The sequence below is a fragment of the Pieris rapae genome, chromosome 2 (assembly GCF_905147795.1).
Source record: "Pieris rapae chromosome 2, ilPieRapa1.1, whole genome shotgun sequence".
Classification (NCBI taxonomy): domain Eukaryota; kingdom Metazoa; phylum Arthropoda; class Insecta; order Lepidoptera; family Pieridae; genus Pieris; species Pieris rapae.
Window position 1 is genome coordinate 5041332 of NC_059510.1, and position 20362 is coordinate 5061693.

At 32.8% G+C, this 20362-nt stretch overlaps 3 protein-coding genes across 8 annotated transcripts; all 3 read right to left on the reverse strand.

Moving 5' to 3' along the window:
* Nucleotides 1–451: 451 nt before the first annotated feature.
* On the reverse strand, nt 452–1794 carry LOC123690055. Its single transcript, XM_045632644.1, has 2 exons — nt 536–1794; nt 452–461 (listed from the first exon to the last, which is right to left on the reverse strand). Exons 1-2 carry the CDS (start codon nt 1792–1794, stop codon nt 452–454), a joined length of 1269 nt encoding a protein of 422 aa, XP_045488600.1.
* A 408-nt stretch (nt 1795–2202) lies between these two features.
* Nucleotides 2203–4060, reverse strand: LOC110998197. The gene has a single exon (XM_022266708.2). It carries the CDS (start codon nt 3982–3984, stop codon nt 2203–2205), a length of 1782 nt encoding a protein of 593 aa, XP_022122400.2. The 5' UTR covers nt 3985–4060.
* A 1742-nt stretch (nt 4061–5802) lies between these two features.
* On the reverse strand, nt 5803–20156 carry LOC110998195 (guanine nucleotide-binding protein G(q) subunit alpha). Of its 6 annotated transcripts, XM_045631625.1 has the most exons (10): nt 19861–20153; nt 19181–19384; nt 16883–17067; nt 13766–13920; nt 13082–13210; nt 12861–12989; nt 9519–9648; nt 9099–9252; nt 7942–8049; nt 5803–6605 (listed from the first exon to the last, which is right to left on the reverse strand). In XM_045631625.1, the coding sequence occupies exons 2-10, from the start codon at nt 19296–19298 to the stop codon at nt 6523–6525; spliced, it is 1191 nt and encodes a 396-aa protein (XP_045487581.1). In that variant the 5' UTR covers nt 19299–19384; nt 19861–20153; the 3' UTR covers nt 5803–6522. The 6 variants fall into 6 exon arrangements, with proteins under 6 accessions (XP_045487581.1, XP_022122395.1, XP_022122392.1 ...); XM_022266703.2 differs by lacking the exon at nt 13082–13210; XM_022266700.2 differs by lacking the exon at nt 12861–12989 and having other exon boundaries at nt 19861–20151.
* Between the last annotated feature and the right edge of the window lie 206 nt (nt 20157–20362).

The following is a 20362-nucleotide window of genomic DNA, read 5'->3' on the forward strand; positions in this document are numbered from 1 at the left end:
CTAAAGACACGCAACAAGGTAGAATTATTTTAAAATGTTAATTTACCGATAGACATTTCTGAATATTTTACAATCTGTGCCAAACAGTTTCTCTAATATAAAAACAGCGATGGATAATATATAACCGAATACCAATATTGCAAAACAAGTATGAAAATGTTTAAAAAAAAGTACTTCTTGTGTATTATTTTTCTGTTTAGGCCTATAAACGTAGTTGTCATATAATGCATCTGGTATACCAGCTTCAAAAAAACGCGTCAGTACATGATTAACATCGTGTGTCAAACACGAATGTTTTTTAAAAAACAATACTGTCGGACTATTCAATATTTTACGTGGCAGAATACGTAATGATAGACGCGTATTACGCGTAAACAATTTAACGAACACCGAGTTAATAGCAAAGACAAATTTCTTACCTTTAGACAAATCTATCATAGTAGAAAACATTTCATCGGTATCTATAAATACCCAATTATTATATATAAATTGATCATCAACAAAATAATCTCTTATAGCCGGACTGCTTCCATACTGGTATCCTTCTTCGATAGCATCTCTTAAAGTATTTATAGTATTTAGAGGTACATCTGCATGCAGGGAATGTATAAGGTATACTTGATACAAAGTTCTTACAAAGAACCAGTACCATACCCAAAATAGAAACACGTGTTTATAAAAATTCTTCGGATACTTGGTTACAGAAAAACCCAAACTTATTTGTAATGCATAGATAAGAAAAGAATCTGATGATAAACCTATATTGAATCTTGTCTTGATCTTTTCCATAATTCTCAATTTTAAAAGGATGTGTATAATAAGGGGAATCATAAATGTAACTACAAAGAGCCCTCTTGCTTTTCCAGTGAACGGTTTTAACAACTTATGCGATGAAGATTCAAATTCTGACAGATGGGTGACCCAAACTAAATCCAAACTATTATAATTTATAGATATATCGAAGTATTTTAATCGATTGAAAGTAATTGAGGCTGATGTCATTGAAACATTGGCCAGGTCGTTGTAAACATCACCAAGAGAACCAGTCCAAGTATTATTCTCAAAACTTCCCCAGCCGCCATCATCACGCGGTGAAATCAGGACAAGCGTTGCATTCAGAGTATGCACTATGCAACGTAGCAAATCTCCATCAGCACCATACGGTACACCATCATTAATGTACATGAAGGGACGTTGTTCAAATGTCGAAACAATCAAAGGACAGCGGTGAAAATTCCTAAATTTTGGTGGAAACATCTGCTTCTTGCAAAGCTTTATAACTTTTTTAGAAAAATTAATGCATTTGTCCCAATGTTCAAGCCTCCGGGGTATTGGGTGATCACAACGTTCATTTCGAAAGTATGTATACCCACTAATCAAAGAATCTTCGTTTTTAATAAATATTACGTTAAAAATTCTATAAGTCCACAGTATTTTTACGGCTTGAGCCTCGTTACATTCGGTACGATGTTTACAAATTATTATAAATTTAGCATTTGCATTAAGATTTTGTCTTTCTATTGCATTTATGACCGCCTGTGTCTCTGCCACATCAGCTACGAATAAGATGAACTGATTAACATCTACACTTTTTAAGTCCGGTACGGATTCAATCACATTGTATAGTTTAATATTTTTGTCGTATAATTTCACAAATACGTCAAGTCCGTATAAACATGAAGCGTTAAATAATATCAAAGTTGTGTATTGCCACTTGAAACTATGGTAAGCAACTTGAGCAGCGTTTTGTGCCATTAATTCTATTATTTCTTCAACTGGATATCTTTCAAACATATTATTATTCAAAGGTTCGCTAACCAGCCTAAACACAATATAATTCACATTCAGTCTGAATGATTTTGACCACTAACTACGAAATATATGCATTACATTAGGGGTCACTACAATATTTTATTATAAGTGAAGTGACAGAAGGTCCATTAATCTATAAATTAATAAAGTGATGTTACAGATAAACTGTTATTAATGTATTTTCCAATGAAATACAATTATCTTACTATTTATCATTTTTAGGGTAAATTGAAAAAGGAATATTGTACGAATTACATTTTATTACTTTTATTTAAGGAGTCCCTTAGTGTGCAGTGATTACATGTTTGCGTGTCGGAAAATTCTTAATAGCGGTTTTCTACATTTACAAACTTTAATAACTACGTTATACCATTAGGTATAGGCTTTAACTTAAATTGATTTAATGGCATTCCTTTTATTCATCAGTGTATGTTTTTTGTGATACATATATTTTTCAATTAAAAACATAATTAAGGAAGCTAGCCAACCACCTACTAATATCATAAAACAACCGGAATAGTCGTGTAATGCTATTGGTTTGGGGGCGTCTTTATCCACATCATTGCGAAGATAACTATTATCTTTATAAATTTTCTGCACAACCCCTGCTTCTATTAGATTTGTCAAAATTAAATTAATAGATTGGGCTAGCGAGGAGTACTTTTTAAAAAATATTACTGTAGGGCTTTTTATAACTCTTTCAGGCAAGATGTGCAATTTTCTTTTCGGTTTTCTAAGAAACAATTTGGTAGCCTCGCTATTAACGGCTGCGACGAATTTTAAGCCTTTAGATATCTCTTTCATTGTGGGATATACTTGATTACTTTCGATATTTTTATAGTTGTTATAGACCAAAGGATTGTCTATGAAATAATCTTTAAGAGCCAGGCCGCCTCCATATGGATAACCAGCAGTAATGGCATCCTCAATACGCACAAAGCCATCTATGCGCACATCAGACTGTAATGAGCTTATGAGGTAAACTTGATATAACGTTCTCAATAAATAACAATGCAATATCCATAGAAATGTAAAATACAACAAACTCCACTTTTTCGGCAACTTAGACGCTGGCAAGCCTACACAGATTTCCCAAGAATAAAAGACTATTCCATCAGGAATATCATTAATTTTAAACCTATTTCGAATACTTGCCCAATACTTACTTTTTAAGATGGCGACTACGATCATGATAACAATAAAGTTTAAAAACAAAATTATTTTAGCGTCCTTCCTGTATGGCCTCAAAAGTTTAAATAATGACGGTTCTGGGTTTGAGGGGTGCGTGATCCAGACAATCGTGACAGTGTTATAATCTTTGGACATTTGAAAATATCTATATCGGTGAAGGGTGATACTGGCTGATGTCATTGAAAAGTTGGCCCAGTCGTAGTAAACGTCACTAAGAGAACCCGACCAAGTACCGTTCTCTTCGAGTTTTCCCCAACCAGAGCCAAGTTTTGGTGTTACCATTATAAGGCTGGCGTTCAAGGCCTTGATGATAACTCTTAGAAGATCACCATCGGCTCCAGTCGGAGTACCATTCTCTAGCATCATGTATGGGGTTTGTTCAAAAGTCGAAACTATTAAAGGACACTGGTGCAAATTCTTAAACTTTATAGGAAACATATCCTGGCATTTTGTTGAGTTTTTGGATCGAATACATGTGGTCCAATTTTCTACTTCTATGGGTGGGCCGTTGCGACATGTGGAATCTTGGAAATAGGTATAGCCAATTGGCTTTTGAAAGTCGTCGTATTTGATAAAAATAACATTTGCTATCCTATATTTCCAAAGTAAATTAACGGCAACAGATTCATCACAGGTCCATCCAGCTATAGTGTTACATATCACCAGATATTTTCCTGTGTTATTAAATCTTTGAGTTCTTAACCAGTCCAAGAAATCCAACAGATCCGTTAAATCACTTATGAATAAGACGAATTGTTTAGTGTGTTCCAAAACCCATGGGTTGAATGTGCTCTGTCCTATAATTATGCTTTTTTGATAAAATTTTAAGAAAACGTTGACACCACAGAAAAATGACGGGTTAAATAGGATTAACGAGGCGTACTGCCATCTAAAATTGTTTAAAGCCACTTCTGCCGCACTTATTGCGAGCGTGTCAAAAACTGAACAATTGTCTGGTGAAGGTCTGTCTATGAACGTCATGTTCGTGCAATAAAATGTTCAATGATAATTTGCATCGTTTCACGCTTGCACTAAACGAGCAGTACTATCATATGGTAAAATCAGTTCCATAAAGCAAATGACTGCTGTAAAATAATTAACTGTAAAACGAATCGCTATTACTTTATTGTTTCCATGAAATGGTCATGGATTATAAATTAGATTTAAACTTAAATTAAATGACGCAGTAAAGAAAACAAACAACGTAGCTGAAAAAAATTATATTTTATGAGAAATTATAATTTACAATATTACATACAGGCATCCATCTTCAGTCGAAACTTAAGCTAAAATTCTCACAATCTCACGCAAAAGGTAAAGCAACGTTAGACTATAGTATAGTTTAGCAATATTGTGTAGTTATCGCCCAATCGTAAAAAAATCACACCGGTAAATTCAGTCATTGAAAGGAAGATCGGCATCGTTCGGCGCAGGCGTTGCGTGCCGAGACCATCTCGAGTCGCATCTCAACATTCATAAATTAACACGTATAAATAAAATCTCATTCTGTCATTTGTGCTTGAAGGGTAACTTAGTGAAGCTTAAAATAATTTGTGCTCGAGCAATTAATATTCCGACATATACTATACGACCAAAATAAGAGATAATTTTAAGATATTCTTATTGGTCCTCTGTGTTGGTGTTTATAAGTACGTTTATAATTAAATAATCAGTCCGTTAAACTAGCGTTACTGTCGTATAATGTATGCTTCACACTTACAAGTAAAGCCTGTGAGAATGGATGGACCCTAAGTAAACAATCGCGTAAACAAGGGAACATTAATTAAACGGACAGTTAAAGATCAAATAGTCATAGAAAATTAAACGATTACAACTCGTAAGGGCCAGATTCGTTATAGTATACGATAGTTTCCCTAGGACCCAGCGTAGACTATACGTACACTAATGTACTGTTATCTGAATAGTCCAGTGACGTCGATTTAAGAGACTGTAAATAAAAGTCGAAACAGAATTTAATAAAGTTGCTATATCTTTGGTTTACATTAAAACAATCTCATGAAATTGACGTCATCGTTAACACTTCGACGCTTCGCGAGGCACACGGTGCCCACCTCGTAAATAAAAATATATACGCATTCAACAATAAGTATAACAAAAATATATAAGCGACTGTCACAGATGGTGGAATCGCTCGGCACGCAAGCGTTTTAGGAATTGACCGTGCGCCGAACAGAAAAAAAACATCGCTGTACAAACAACTATGTACATGGCATACACAGAGATTGCAATGGGTAACATGAATAGAAAGACTCCAATATTGTGCGCTAAGTTCCAAATTCACATGATTTTGAGCATTTCGGACAGATGTATGTATATCGAGAAGCAAACAGTTTTGCTATTGACAGTATCGGGTATCGGTCCTCGCTTAAAATAACCAAGAATATTACAGAGTCACAACAACAAATAAGTTAATACAAATAAGTTACATGTTCGAAATAGAAACTCGGTTTCCTTACTATACATAAAATAACTAACCGTAAACACGAAGCAACACACTAAATTAAGCATATAATAATAAAAATATTCTCTAAAATATGGAAGATCAAAAACAACGTATAAAATGTTCGCGCTTCAGTGCGAGCACGCAACGACATCGTTCGTCAGTCGTGTGCCAATAGCAAAACTCGGCGTTGACCTGTCAGCTCAATTCACTCGGCACATTTAGACCCAAATGTACAATATATTACATTCCGTGTTAAGCTTTCGTGCAAAAAAACATCAGTTTCAGTTTAACAGTTATCGCATTGTATTGGGTTCCTAGTAAAAAAAGTTTATATCAAATGCATTTAAAAATGTCCTTACACAACTAACGTACGCCCGTCGGCTCCGACTCTCCAACAGACGTGAGAAGAGACACCGTCGCGAACGCGAAGCCTTAGTAACGCAAACTTTAAGTCAATTCATTTCTTGTAGAAACAAAACAGCTCAAACGATACACATGTCAATAGAATTCCAATGTACAAAACGAAGAGAATCAGTAGTGCGCGGGACGCGAGGGAGGAAGGACAGGCTTCGTCGCTTAAATAAATACGATATACAATACGAAGGGGCCGCGGCACGCCCTTCGACCGACTAGTTTGTTCGAATCCATTCCTCTGGACGTTCACGTATACTAGTAGAAAGATTATGGCAACAAACTTTACAAAAATCCTAAAACAATGACTAAAAGCAGCGACGGCGAGGCCACGGCTCGCCGCTCGCTTTAAAAAAAATGCACAATTTAATATTCACCGATACAGACACGTACATAAATTGTGAATTACCTCATCATAAAAAAAAAACATGTCAAAAAGTTCCTGAAACGGCACCGCCCGCCGGTGCCCATTAATTAGGTTAAATGACTTACAATCTAACCTTACTTGTCATAAATCTGTTTAAGATGAATAACTTTCGTCCACCCGATCAGTTCGCGAATTTTTTACATTTTGTCGTGAAATGATGATGTTTAAATTACGTGTTATACACAATCACAGATTTGTGCGGGCGCCAGACGCGGCCTTACACCAGGTTGTACTCCTTCAGGTTGGACTGCAGGATCGTGTCCTTCACCGCCGCGAACACAAATCGGATGTTTTCGGTGTCTGCAAACACAATTCAAACATTACATCTCCTCCTCCATTTTTATCGCTTGCTTAATTAATATATTTGCCATTATAATGTCTAAAATAAACGTTTTCTTCCGAAATGGTTTGGGATGGTCCCATAGATGCTTAATATTCAAGGACCCATGTTTAATGTGGCAGTTATAGATTCTCTACACTCTAGACTCTAACTACAATCTTATAATTTAGTTATCATGTCTTTCTCAACACAGCGTAGAAACAATTTGACAGAAAGAGACAATAGAGTGCTTAAGTTAAGAGGGAAATACTTTTTTTGTTTAGATTTTGCGCTGAAATCACTTGCATGCGAAACATTAACAGAAATAAAAGTATAAAAAATAATGTATACAGAAAATAGAAAAAATCCTTACCTTTGTTTTGTGCATGAGTTGTTAGGGCAAATAAAAGAATATTAAAAAATACGCAATAAATATTTATTATTAAACACCTTAACTAAACAACCGCTTCATGCCAAATTGAATTCTTTTAGCGCTGATTGCATAATTGTGTCCTTCACGGCACAGAACACTAATTTAATATTTTCAGTGTCTTTATAAATATCCAAAGCAGCATGCAAAATATAAAAAATAAATAGAAGTAAATAAAATCCTACGTATGACAGAAAATATGTACATAGAAACATATAAACCATATAGTAATAAACTTAAAAAACGATTTTGTCCTTATCACTCTTGCTAGATTTTGAAAAAGAAAAAAAGAGACGAAACATAAATATTTATCATTTATGCCCCACAGTCTGGCTTACACCATCTTGGTAAACCGATTTACATGAAACACAGCTTAAATATTTAAAAGAAATAAATAAAAAGGACATCGGAGCTGTTTGAAACTATACTGTTGGACATATAAAATATATTATTATACATGTATAATCGCAATTAATAAATATATATGCATACTCTATATACACACACAAAGCAAACTACTCAAATTTTAGCGCAAAATCTAAATAACAAAGGACTTACCAACTGCACTGCTCTTACTCAATCCTTGAATATTCAAAACGCACTAGAACTTAACTAAATACACCTTTTAAAATTATTTCATTACTTAAACTTACAGCAAAATTGTCAATGATAAACTGTGTTGACTCGCATGTAAACCTGTATGAAGTTGTATCTCTCACTCTCATTACCATTATATAAAGTCAAATAGAACATGATTTTACACAACCATTAAGTAATCTTAAATACACAATACACATATATCAAGTGCAGGTTTCAATGATAGTTCCATAATTGCCTTAGGTTTTTTATATCTTTGAAACTTTCATGAAATAATTGAAACAACTTACCCGTCGCACAGGTGAAATGCGAGTAAATTATCTTCTCAGCGTCGGGATTCAGATCGACGAACATTCGCAGAATAAACTCACGCGCAGTGCTGGCATCGCGTTGCGGACCTAACAGTGCAACTAGCGTTAGCTACGATCCTTTTCTTATCATTACTGACTTAAAAAAAATTTAAGTACTGCATATATAAGCCAAGTATTTGGCCTATTTTTTTTAAATTGAAGCTAATCGACGAAACAGTACTTAAATAATTATATTTAAATCAATAATTAGCGAACAAAGTTAGTTTCTTAATCTAGCCAAGTTACGTTTACGTACGTGTTGTACGTACTAGCGTACACAGCGTACTAGCGCACACGTCTAGCATACTACACGATATAAACCTGTTGCTGTTGTAAAATGCGAATAACACGTCCTGTCGGGGTCTGGGTTCTCTCTGAGGTATTTCTTAAGTATATACTCCCGCGCAGGGACCGGATCGCATTTCGGCCCTAATAAAGTCACTCATACAATTATTTATCTAAACGAATTTTGTTATAAATACGTGGCATTTTAAATAACATTTACGTGTGTTAAGCAAATGAAGTTAAAACATGTTTTATATAAATCACTTATGAAGAAAAACAAGTGGTGCTACAACGTTTATGCCTCTGAATGTTTCGTGATAATTTGCTATTTCTAATAGGCAAGTAGGTGATAATTGTGTGCCTGACACACGCCCTCGACTTTTTGGCTCTAAGGCGAGTTGGAATAAGGTGGATGTAATCCTTCACCGTACTCGCTGGTGTGAAGAGAGTCCATAGAAAATCGGTAGGTACGCAGCCGGGGTTCGACTCTACGACCTCAGAGATGAGAGTAGTACGCCGAATATAGTAGTATAGTTCATATCGATTATATCCACTATAACACACAAACGTATGTACGTATGTATGTGTGTTTAACTTGTGGTTCAAATAAATAATAAAAAACTGACTGCTGAACCAAGTTTGATGTTATAACTGGCTAAGACTATTTTATCATATCAAGCCAACAGATGGCGCTAATTGCAAAAACCTATTTATATGGCGAGGTTATATTAGGTTTTGGGGGACAATTATTATTGATTCTGTGAAATAATAAAGTGACTGATTTGAAAAATACAATATTAACGAAAGCCTACCGTCGTATTCGGGGAAATAGTCGACGAGATGCGAATACATGATTTTTTCTTCGAGCAAATCCTTTTTGTTGAGGAACAAAATAACCGACGAGTGCTGGAACCAGGGATACGTGATGATCGTCTTGAACAATGCCTTTGATTCTTCCATTCGATTCTGAAATTGCATTCAATTGTGATAAGTATTGATGCACTCCGAACTATAGGCTTCGATTACCGTAAACTATTTATGAAATAGATGTAATACAGTTTAATGAAACAGAGATGCAAACATTCATTCCGTTTATATTTATGACTTATTATTGCTATGACTGAGTTTACGCTAAGAGCTATACTCTTATAATATGTGCGAATCAAGCTTTAAAAAAGTAAACTGCAAAAAACATCTACAATAATTGTTAAAGGAATAACTTTTTCACTCACCTCATTTTCAGACTCGAATAAAATTTGATCGTATTCGCTAAGTGCTACTAAGAAAATGATGGATGTGACATTTTCGAAACAGTGAATCCACTTCCTTCTCTCCGATCTTTGTCCGCCGACGTCCACCATTCTATACATAAAATTATTATTACCTCAAAAATCTACAAAAATCAACATCACAAACTAGAAATCCCGCTATTTGGGTTCTTAAGAATTTATTTAAGATAATGACAAGAGTTCAGTATCATATCACTAGCCAAAATTTAATTTTGAAGCCCTTTAAGTAAAAATTGGTTAACAGTAGTTTTACTAAATTTGACAAAATATTAAAATACTAATACGACAAATATGTATACGTAATCTGCAAGCGTTTGTTACGCGCAAAACTTTTTCCTTACATTAAAAAAAATTGTATTCACAAAAAAACTGTCAGTATTGTAAAGTTAATTCAATTTATATCGCCAAACGTATACAAAAATTACCCATTTACTTACATTAAACACGTATAAAGAAACAAACATATGTTATTAACTATATTAACTTACACCAAGCATTAGCAATACACAAAGCAGAGAAAATCAAAAAATTCCTACCATACCAATCTCTATAGCTCGTGGTGCTTCTTAACATTTTAACAGTTCATGTGTACATACTACACTTTTTTTTTCACCTGTATAATAACTTCAGACACTATTTTTTACGGTGAAGGATATTATAGTTAGAAAAACCGGCTTCTTTGATCATAAAAATCTACGGCTTATTACCATATTCAAGAGATACAGAAACCTGAGGCCATGACGCGATAGCAGCAACACTGGTTTTTTAGTTTATAACTCTAAACATAAAAAGAAGTTATAGAGACTGGCATCAATATTAGTAAAGCAACGTCTGTAAAGCGTTAAAAACAACTACTGAGATTACATTACCTTTTACGCTTCGTTTGTGTATATATTAAAAACAATATCTCGTTAGCGAACAATTAGTATACGTGCAAGATATATGCCATATCGGTGCGTGTCCTAGTTGAAGCGTTTAAACATTACCCCATCCATAACTCAGTAATAAGATATTTTAACGCGTGCTGTTTAATTTTTGTTATGAGATTTCCGGACATAATTATTCGGCCTAAATATGTTAATACTTTCGCTTTTACCGACGCATCAGTGCGACATAGATTAGGTATGAAACTCATGACAGATTATTTAGTCCTGAATGGTTCATAGGAAGGTTTAAAAGATCAAGATTTATAGAAATTTTTATTAATGTAAAACAAACCGGCCGAACGTGGTCTGGAGTTTCACATATTTAAAACAATGAATTCTGCTATCGGCCTACGATGTACGTATACAATGAGTTTTAAACGTTTCCTTACTTTTCGCACAGAGGAGTAACACACAATGGCAAGGTCTCTTGTAAAAAGGAATTATTATTATCAATAGGAACCATGCATTGTATTTTTACTATGTCCAATATCATGTTTTTTTGTAAACCTTGATTTAATTCATAATTTGAATTGTTTAATAACGTTGAGCTCTTGTGCGTTATAATTTTAATGTGAAACACACTGTATTTAATAATTTTACTTTTTTAATTTTAACTGTCGGAAAATTGCATTAAAACCTGCCAACTTGCGACCATGATACACCACCCCGGTTTTTAAAATCAGTTTTTGTTATTTTACAGTTATTCACAATGTTAATCATACATATGATTATAATACCTATAACAGAACGTTTCCCTTTTTACAGTCAATCTTTTGACGCAGGCGAGTAGCGAATCGTCGTCGATAAATTCAGTAAACCAGGGACTAATGAAATCATTAAAGATCATATAATAATTAAAATATTCTCAAGATGTAACACGACAACAGGCAGATTTGGTGAAGGAATTGTTTTTTTGTTTGACCAAGGTCGAAATTATTTTTGTAGATTTACACTTGTAAAAATTGACGACCTGTATCAGACATGAAGCTAACCTAGCTACAGGATTTATTTCCCATGCTTTGATAGGGGATAATAAAACATAAATCAGTGGCGCTTCAACCTCTTTAGGTCCTGGCCACAGATTTTGGAATCTGTTTCATGACCATTTTTAAATTGAATAGGCAAATAGGTGATCAGCCTCCAGTGCCTGACCCACGTCATCCACTTTTTGGGTCTAAGACATGTCGGTTTCCTCACGATGTTTTCCTTCACCGTTCGAGCAAATGGTAAATCGATAGGGGTTAACAAGACTATATAAATAAACCGTTGACAATTAGTGATCATTGCTGTGTACGTTCTAATTGGCAAGTTTTTTACAAAGCTCATAATAATATGGAAAATGCTATGCTAGTATATGGCATAATTTTCAAACCCTCTTATTTCAGTATGAGTTTTATAAATATGCACTCAAACGAAAACAAACATTCGAACTAACAGTATCAAAATGTCTCTTCACCAAATATGCCTGATTTGCAAAACTTACAATAGAAAGCGCGATATTATCACAAAGCAAATTTTGAAGGCTTAAGCATTACTTGTGCTATTTAGCGATAAGCTTTGATCTTATAAATGATTTCACTAGATATTTTTTATACATACTTCGTATCAAAATTGCTAATAGCCCGGCACGTATCGTAAAACGCGATTTTTGTGAATCCAAGAATTAAATATATTTAATTCTTAGTATTTTTATTAGTTTTTCAAGTGCAATGACCATTTTATAGACCAAACAAGTTTATTAAATTAAATATTCAAAGTTATTTAATATTTTCGTTATATAACAGTAAAAAAACTGTAATTAAATTAAATATTTTATATTATTTTTAGTCTAGAATTTAAGAAAATAGAACTATAAAATTTCCGTGGTTTTATTTGTGTATGATTTTGAAATCTTAAACAAAGCAATTTTTGTCAATTATAAATTTAGCTTTTTTGATATATGCAAGTTTGATGTACAGAGAAAAACTTACTAATAACATATTACAAGATTTAAATCGATTCATCCCTTGGCCTCGTGGCAAGGATATTTGGTTTTAAATTTTACTTCAACGTAATAACTAATGGAGAATCAGATTCGTCTGTGATTTTGAAACAACATTTTTTTATGTTGCATCAAATAACTATTTTCGTAAGACAAACGACCATTTAGCAAATTTAACTACTAACGAGCAGTACGTATATATAAATGGCATGTTTTACGTACATAAGAATATAATTGTATTTAAGATTATCGCGTCACACGAGGTCCATATCCGACCTTGCCTACAATAAGCTGATTACATTATTGTAAGGTTTCCAAAACCTATTATGAAATCTTTAGCCAACTAATCAAAACGTGCAAGCTACGGTCCAAACGTACCTAAATATAATGCCGTCTAGATCGAAAGGATATTCAAGAATGCCTGTAGTCGGCTGTCGAGCTCGGAGAATGTCCTGCTCCGTGGGTAGAAAATCGGCTTTTTCGATTCTCTCCAGATCACTTAAATAGCTGTAAATTCATGCAACATCTAAAGCACATGCACGCGATGCCCCATACCCGTAGAAGAGATCCGATCATGCATTATTTTGCCACCATTTTACCTAAATCGTATCTCTTCCAAGTCAAATGGGTATTCGATGATGCCCGTTGTAGGCACTCTGACGCGCAGAATGTCTTGTTCGGTCGGTAAGTAGTTTGGTGCCGCGACACGATCAATCTCCTGCAAGTAGCTATAGAAAAACGGTCCCTTACATACGGAATTATAAACATTTCTCACTCTGGGAATCGAACCCATTGTCATTTTATCACCTTAAAAATCCTCCAGAGGTTCTACTATTCTTATTTGAAGACTTATGTAAGCCTTAACATTTATATCCTTGTGAATCGAACTCGTACCGCTAAGATTTTTGTGTGATTAATTGGGTGAATATAAAATATGACGTGGGTATATTACACCTAATGCGATTGTGTTGATTATGAAACAAAATATTGATGTCAGTATGATAATTCATACATTAACAGACATTAATCATAGTTTATGTTCGCTAGACAATTGATGTTTGTTATTTTAAACAAACGTGTTAAGGTATAAAAATTGTATTGTCATACATATTTGTAGGTCTAGAAACAGTACTGTAATTAAAAATTCTATTAGTTATATGTACTAAATCACAAATAATTTGTAAACTTTAATATTCAAAAGTTTGCAGACTTAACTCAAAATCTAGTTCATTTGAAATTAATTGCTAAGTGAAGATATAAATACGTTTTTTTATGACACTTACTATTTGGCTGAATCGGTGAGTTGGTACTCCCGCCTGCGATCGTAGCACTCCTGAATACCGGAGTCGGCCCATAGTCCCTTGATGGCCTCGACATAGGGACTCTCGAATGTTGTCACGCTCTCAAAGTCGATCGCCGATATCAACTCCGCCTGTTCCTGGAAATTTTTGATGGTACTGTTAAAATCAGGTCTTTCACTTTGATACTTGTCTGCGAGGTAGAGACTTCTATATAGCTGTACAAGAATATATTTATCCATCTTTGACCCTGAAATCTTAGCTAAAGTCCGGTAAAACTTTACTAATTTTAAAGTCGGAAATTATTTCTCTACTGAGCAACTAACAATGCAAATCAAGCTCTTCCATAAAAAATTGTGTATTAACAATTGTTTTTAAAATAATGAATAATTTGAAAACATTTGGAACATTATTTACATGACTCTAACATTGGTCATTTTTCATTATAAGCAAATAAATCTAGTCTAAGCTAAATTACTTGATAGCCAGGGATAGAACCAAACATACGCATTATATGTTTACTACTAGCTACGAACGAAGATGGTACAAAATATGGTTTTATTTGAAAATGCAAATATATTCAGTCTTATTGCTAACAAATTAGATGATAATTATAAGCTCGTTGATTGCTATTAATTATAACATAACGTAAAAAACATGCGTTAGTAATCATTTTATATTTTAATGTTTAACCGTAGTTTTAAAAAATTAACGTCTACGATTACATTAGTGATTTACTGTCTTGTAAGTAATTATAATAAAAATAGTCAAAGAATTAAACTTTCAAAGTATTTAATCAAGGCTAAAAGGACTTACATTAATAATACATAGGTCGATACACAAATTTTTGTATGTATAATGTACATACAATATATTCGCAAAATATATATTTACCACCTTCGTAAATTACATCGATACTAAGCTTTTTCCAAGATAAAGGAGTTTCAGAAACAATATATATTTTAACAATAAATAGGTTTAAAACTGTTTTGTCCTTTTTACTCTCGTATTAATTTGCAATTAAATGAACGTCTTATTGAGATTTATATTATAAAAAATGTGATGTTTGAGCTACTCATTATAGACTATAAGCGATACTCATAATTTGTGTTGTGTTAAGTATTTTTAACAAATCACACACACAAATCAGTGGGATTTCCTCAAGGTTGTCTAATAGCAATTTGTTGACTTGGATAGCTTTATAATTTCCGTACTTAACCAAAATCGGACCACAAAAACCTTATCAATTATTATTGCAATTTGCCTCATTGTCTACTATTACTGTTTAAATACCTCGCAGTCTCATATTTTGGTTTTATGAACCAGATTTAATTACAACGCGCGTACAACACAACTTGCTAACCATTATTGTTGAAAAGTAATTGAAACGCGTTAGTTATTTAAATAGATTTAATTATGTATTTTTCTAATTAAATCCAATACATCACAGATTTGTATGTCGTAATTTAATAAGATTTATTATGAGACGATAGGAGTCATTGCTGCGAGAATCTCGGTACCATTTTTGTGAAGTAAATTTGTGAACTACCTCCGCCTGTTTTAAGGGCAGTAATGAAAGTATGGACACTTGTGTTTGTCAAATTTAATACTTTTATTCTTTAAACAAAACTATATATAACTATATATTTGTGGACAAACTGACACATAGTCCAGAAAAATCGTATGTCAGGTACGCAACTAGCTCTTGTTTGAACACGCAGAATTATATAAAGGCGCCATTCCGGGCTTTTTTTTAAATATAGAATAAATGCATTTACCTCAGGCACATAGCATAGACAATATAGGCATCTTTTTTTACAGTATACCAAAAAAAATAACCTCTTTACCATAGATAATCTTTAGATCTGTACCTATTCAAAATAGGACTCTCTACACAGATGTACTGTAGCGAGTCGCATTTTTTCATGACATTATTATGTAGAGTTATCTATTAAAAATTCTTACGAGTTTCATATCATTCGTCCTCGTATATCATTCCTATCTTCATATCTATATAATTCTTAGAATTATCTCAATTTTTACCTCGCGTTTAGTAAAACATTTCGTAAGAGGTGAAAGATAGCGCGGTATCTGGTCATGTTCCATGAATATCCTATTACAAATTTAAAACCAAGGTATTATTAAAAGCGATGTCAATATTCTATCAAGTTTAGTGACAATATATATTTTTATTAGAAATTTGTTATATAAATCATGATTCATGGCTAAAGTTTTTGTAAATGCGTTGTCATATGGTCTTGCCTATCTTATTTTTTCAACGGTCATAACAACGGGTTTATAACATAGATTGATTTAAATTGTCGTTGTCAAATCAAATCACTTAAATATATCTGTAAGGTTTTGGAACCCCCGTGACTCTTCGTTAATGTAAACTAAAGCAAGTAACAAAGATTAAAACATCCATGTTCAGAATTTTTTAGATTACATACAAAGTTTTAAAATTTTCTTGTAGGATATTCTAATCTTCAAAAAAATCAATAAGGCCTAACTACTACAAATAAGTACGTGAGAAGAGAGTCTTGTAAAGAGAATATACTGAAGAACGTATTTATTAAAAATCGAATTTATATTTCCTACTAATTATTATAATCTTCTACATTATATTGTCATTTTATTTTTGCTCGTTTCAAACTTTTTGTTTACCTATTTTTATTTGATTATCTTAATATACATTTAGAAAAATCACTTTTTAAACCATTATTTAGGTATTATCATTATTGCACAATATTCTGTAGCAAAATGGTAATGAGAATAGATAGGCAGTTATCCTGTCTATATTTAATAAAAGATTATATTTCTATTAATAGTTCCTGGGTGCAAGGATTTTAGCCTGCTTTATTTAACGGCTGAATCGATTTTTTTCTTAGAAAATTATACTAAGTGGTGAGTTTGCTGCTTGTTTAATAATATATACATAGAGTAAAATATAAACAGAAAATCTGTATGTTTGTTTCACTGTGATACAATTGCAGGGTCGATTAATTGTTATATCAAGTCTATAAGGACCAAGCATTACTTAGAAAATAAGAAGTTAATCTTTCTTTGTCTAAATACGTCAACTGAATTGAAAATTGTACTTACTCCATTGGACGGATTTCCATATGATATTTTGAGAAGATCCATGGCGCGTATCATACTCTGCATGGCCATGAAGATGTTCTGGTAGACAAGTTTGATGAAGCCACGCTTGTCTTCGTCGCTGTAACCCGAGCCATGGATGATTCTCATCTGCTTGATGAATGTGGATTTGCCCGACTCGCCAGTACCTGGACCAGGTCACAATGTATGATAAAAACAGATAGATAGTATATCTATCTGTTGTATGTATGTATGTAGTAAACAGATAGTATCTATGGGATAGTATTTTTTTTGTTATATGTACACTTACATAATATTTAAGAATCGATGTTTTAACACTGGGTGTGTAACCAATTGTAATTGAGGCATTTAAATAATTATAAAATAAAGTGTCTAACATTTATGGTATCTCTGCTTGTAGGCAGTTAAAGATTTTGGAACAGTTAAGCACTAATCACAGTAAATAAATTTTAACAAACAAGACTAACTAGTATGTTAGTTAAAACCGCACAAGGGATTTTGTTTCTTTGAATAAGAGGGTAAATACCTGTTGTTGTATTTTGCAAAGGATATATTTTGAACGTATAAAGCAGTACTACTCTATTACTGTCCTATGTTTAAACCTGACTGTGCATAGATTTTTAATTTTTCTCTAAAATTCACAGGACTTCTACCTCATACGGTGAAAATAAACTATATATATATATCTGTTATGTTTTGTTCAGCTATCTCCTACTTCTGACTCAGAACAATTTTGTTTTGCCTTAACATGAACTCAGCATATACTTAGAATAAGTCAACAAAAGTTTGAGTCACAGAGGTGGTTTAGTTTTGGAATGTTTTCTAAAGATTTCATTTGTATATTTATTAATTTAATTAACCTCTTATTATGAATATCTTTACGCATTATTAAAATTATTTGCACTAGAAACTTATACCTTTAATTATAATGATTGACATAAGTTATTTGGCTATTTACATATACGAACTGAAGAGTCATGACAAATCATTAAATTATATTTCATAAATTTATATTCTTGATCATGAGCAACCAGACAGAAAGATATAGTGGGAACAAAAATTATCTAGATTCCTTAAAAACATGTTTCATATATGTTTGTTGTCACTCAGTAGACATGTATTTGAAATAACTAACTAAAATTTTCAGTAATTCATAGATAATATAATTAAGTTCTTTGGATAAATACAACAAGCGTAGTCATTTGTGTGATTATAAAAGATGCTAGATTATATACAAAGCTTCGAGAACATAATATACATTAATGTTTAATATTCAAAATTACAATGAAATTCAACAAAAAATAACCTTCACAACTGGCTGTTTTAAAAGTTTTTAAACTATAATTTTCCTAGTTAATCTAAATACTTCCCTATAATAAATGTCATGAAATACAGATTACAGCATTGTTAGCTCAATTACTTAATTAAAAAAAATATAATATTTTAGTCTAGTATGTTCCCTAAATTATTATAATTTAAATTTTAAATTAAGTAATATTTTTATAAGTTCAAAATTAACACCAAATATTAAAACTAACTAAGTAATAGACAAGATAATGTATTTCTTATTTGAAATCATATTGCATTATTTTTTACAGGTTATCTATATACTACTATCATAGCTAAAGAGAAAACATATAGATATGTAAAATACATACCTAGTGACAATGGATAATTAACAGATAAAATAAATACATATTTGAAAAGCATTCAAAATTCATAATGTGACTTTGTCACTAAGATTAAACATAGTCTAAAGGACTTTTAAATTTTATTTTTGCAAGAAAATTGATTAGTTTCTTATAAGACATGGTACTAGAGCAGATAGTCAAGGAGAGACCATGAAAGCAACAGAGAATTCTTAACTAGCAATTTATAATTACCACCCAAAACTGAAATATAGCGTATCTCATATACTAATTAAATCTATATTGATATTTAAAATATTTTGCTTGTAATAAATTAGCAATAACTGAAAGGGTTTCTTTTATGATCCCCATATCTATATCCTTATTAACTGCAAACAATGAATCATTTACAGGAGGAAACCTAAATTAATTATATAGTTGTATACCTATCAATCTATATGCATTAATTATTAAGGTTAAAAGAAAAGATCTTAGTTTCCTACAGATTTCCTAGAATTATCAATTAATAATCAGTTATTGTAAGAAGTAATTGCCATAATTTAATATTTACCTTTTGTGTGTTGAATGAGGCTACCAATATAATTGATTTATACGTTTTTTTTATAAATAACAAATTCTGGAGATGACTCACCCAGGAGAAGCAATTTGAGTTCTCTCCTCGCATCGCGTTTGTCCTTTCGGAGTTGCCGCTCTATTTCCTGATTGATTCTTTTCTGTTCTTTGGCCTCTTCTGACATGCAGCACTCCATGTTTCCTTTGGGCGGAGGGCCGCACACCGTCCTCGTGCGTGGAGCCGTGTCCTTTCGGCAGGCCTATCAACCGAGGCACACCACTCCTAGAAACGACATATCAATTCACTGCATACATCACCAAACGTTTCGATATAAGTTCACGAACGTTCACAAAATCACACACCGACTCGATAGCGCGTGAACAATCATCCGAACTAGAAACCAATAAATACTAAAACCGACAATCCGGTCACTGGGTGTGGTGACTTATGATCGGTCATATACATATACGCTTCTGTCAACTGCCGACATAAACACTTCGAAATCCGTTTATATACGACCGTGGAACCTTGTGAAGCATTCGTTTAATCTTATTAATGTAACTAGATTCAAGAAACCTATAGCTATTCCCCGCACGTGTGTAATAATATAATTAAAACTGTGAGCAAACAGCGGATTGATGGTAATCTACTGATAACTAGAACGGCCTATGTCTCCTGTCTAGGTTACGATATCATTTGTTAATATCAATTTACGCTCTTAGCTACTTAAAGGATCCATTTTCTTTCACCTTACGTACCCAAATATATATCCATAGGGCACGATCAAGTCTTTCACTTCAAGTTATTGCACTAACCACAATTTTTATCACTGAAATCGTAAAACGTCCGCCTCTCTCAATATGGCGCTGGGAGATTTTGGGTAATGGAACTAGTGCGCGTGCGTCGTGCCAGTTTTAACAAATAAATTAAAATAATGCTTTTAGATATTATAAATCAATAAAACAATATAAAATTGAGTGTAATGTATGATTTTATGGTGCGTAAATTATGTGTAAAAATCTGGCGTCAAGTTTTTAATTTTCATATTCATGGTTTTATTTGACTATTGACAATATTGACGGTTGACACTTTAGTTGCGGACGCTTGCACCGATGTCAATTATCATTTCACTAAGGTGATGGATGAATGATTACGTAGATTTATGAATTTACAATGGACATTTGAATTTCAATCGCGATTCGCGACTCACGATTCAATAACATAACTATAATGTTAAATTTATGTATAAGTAGATTGAAG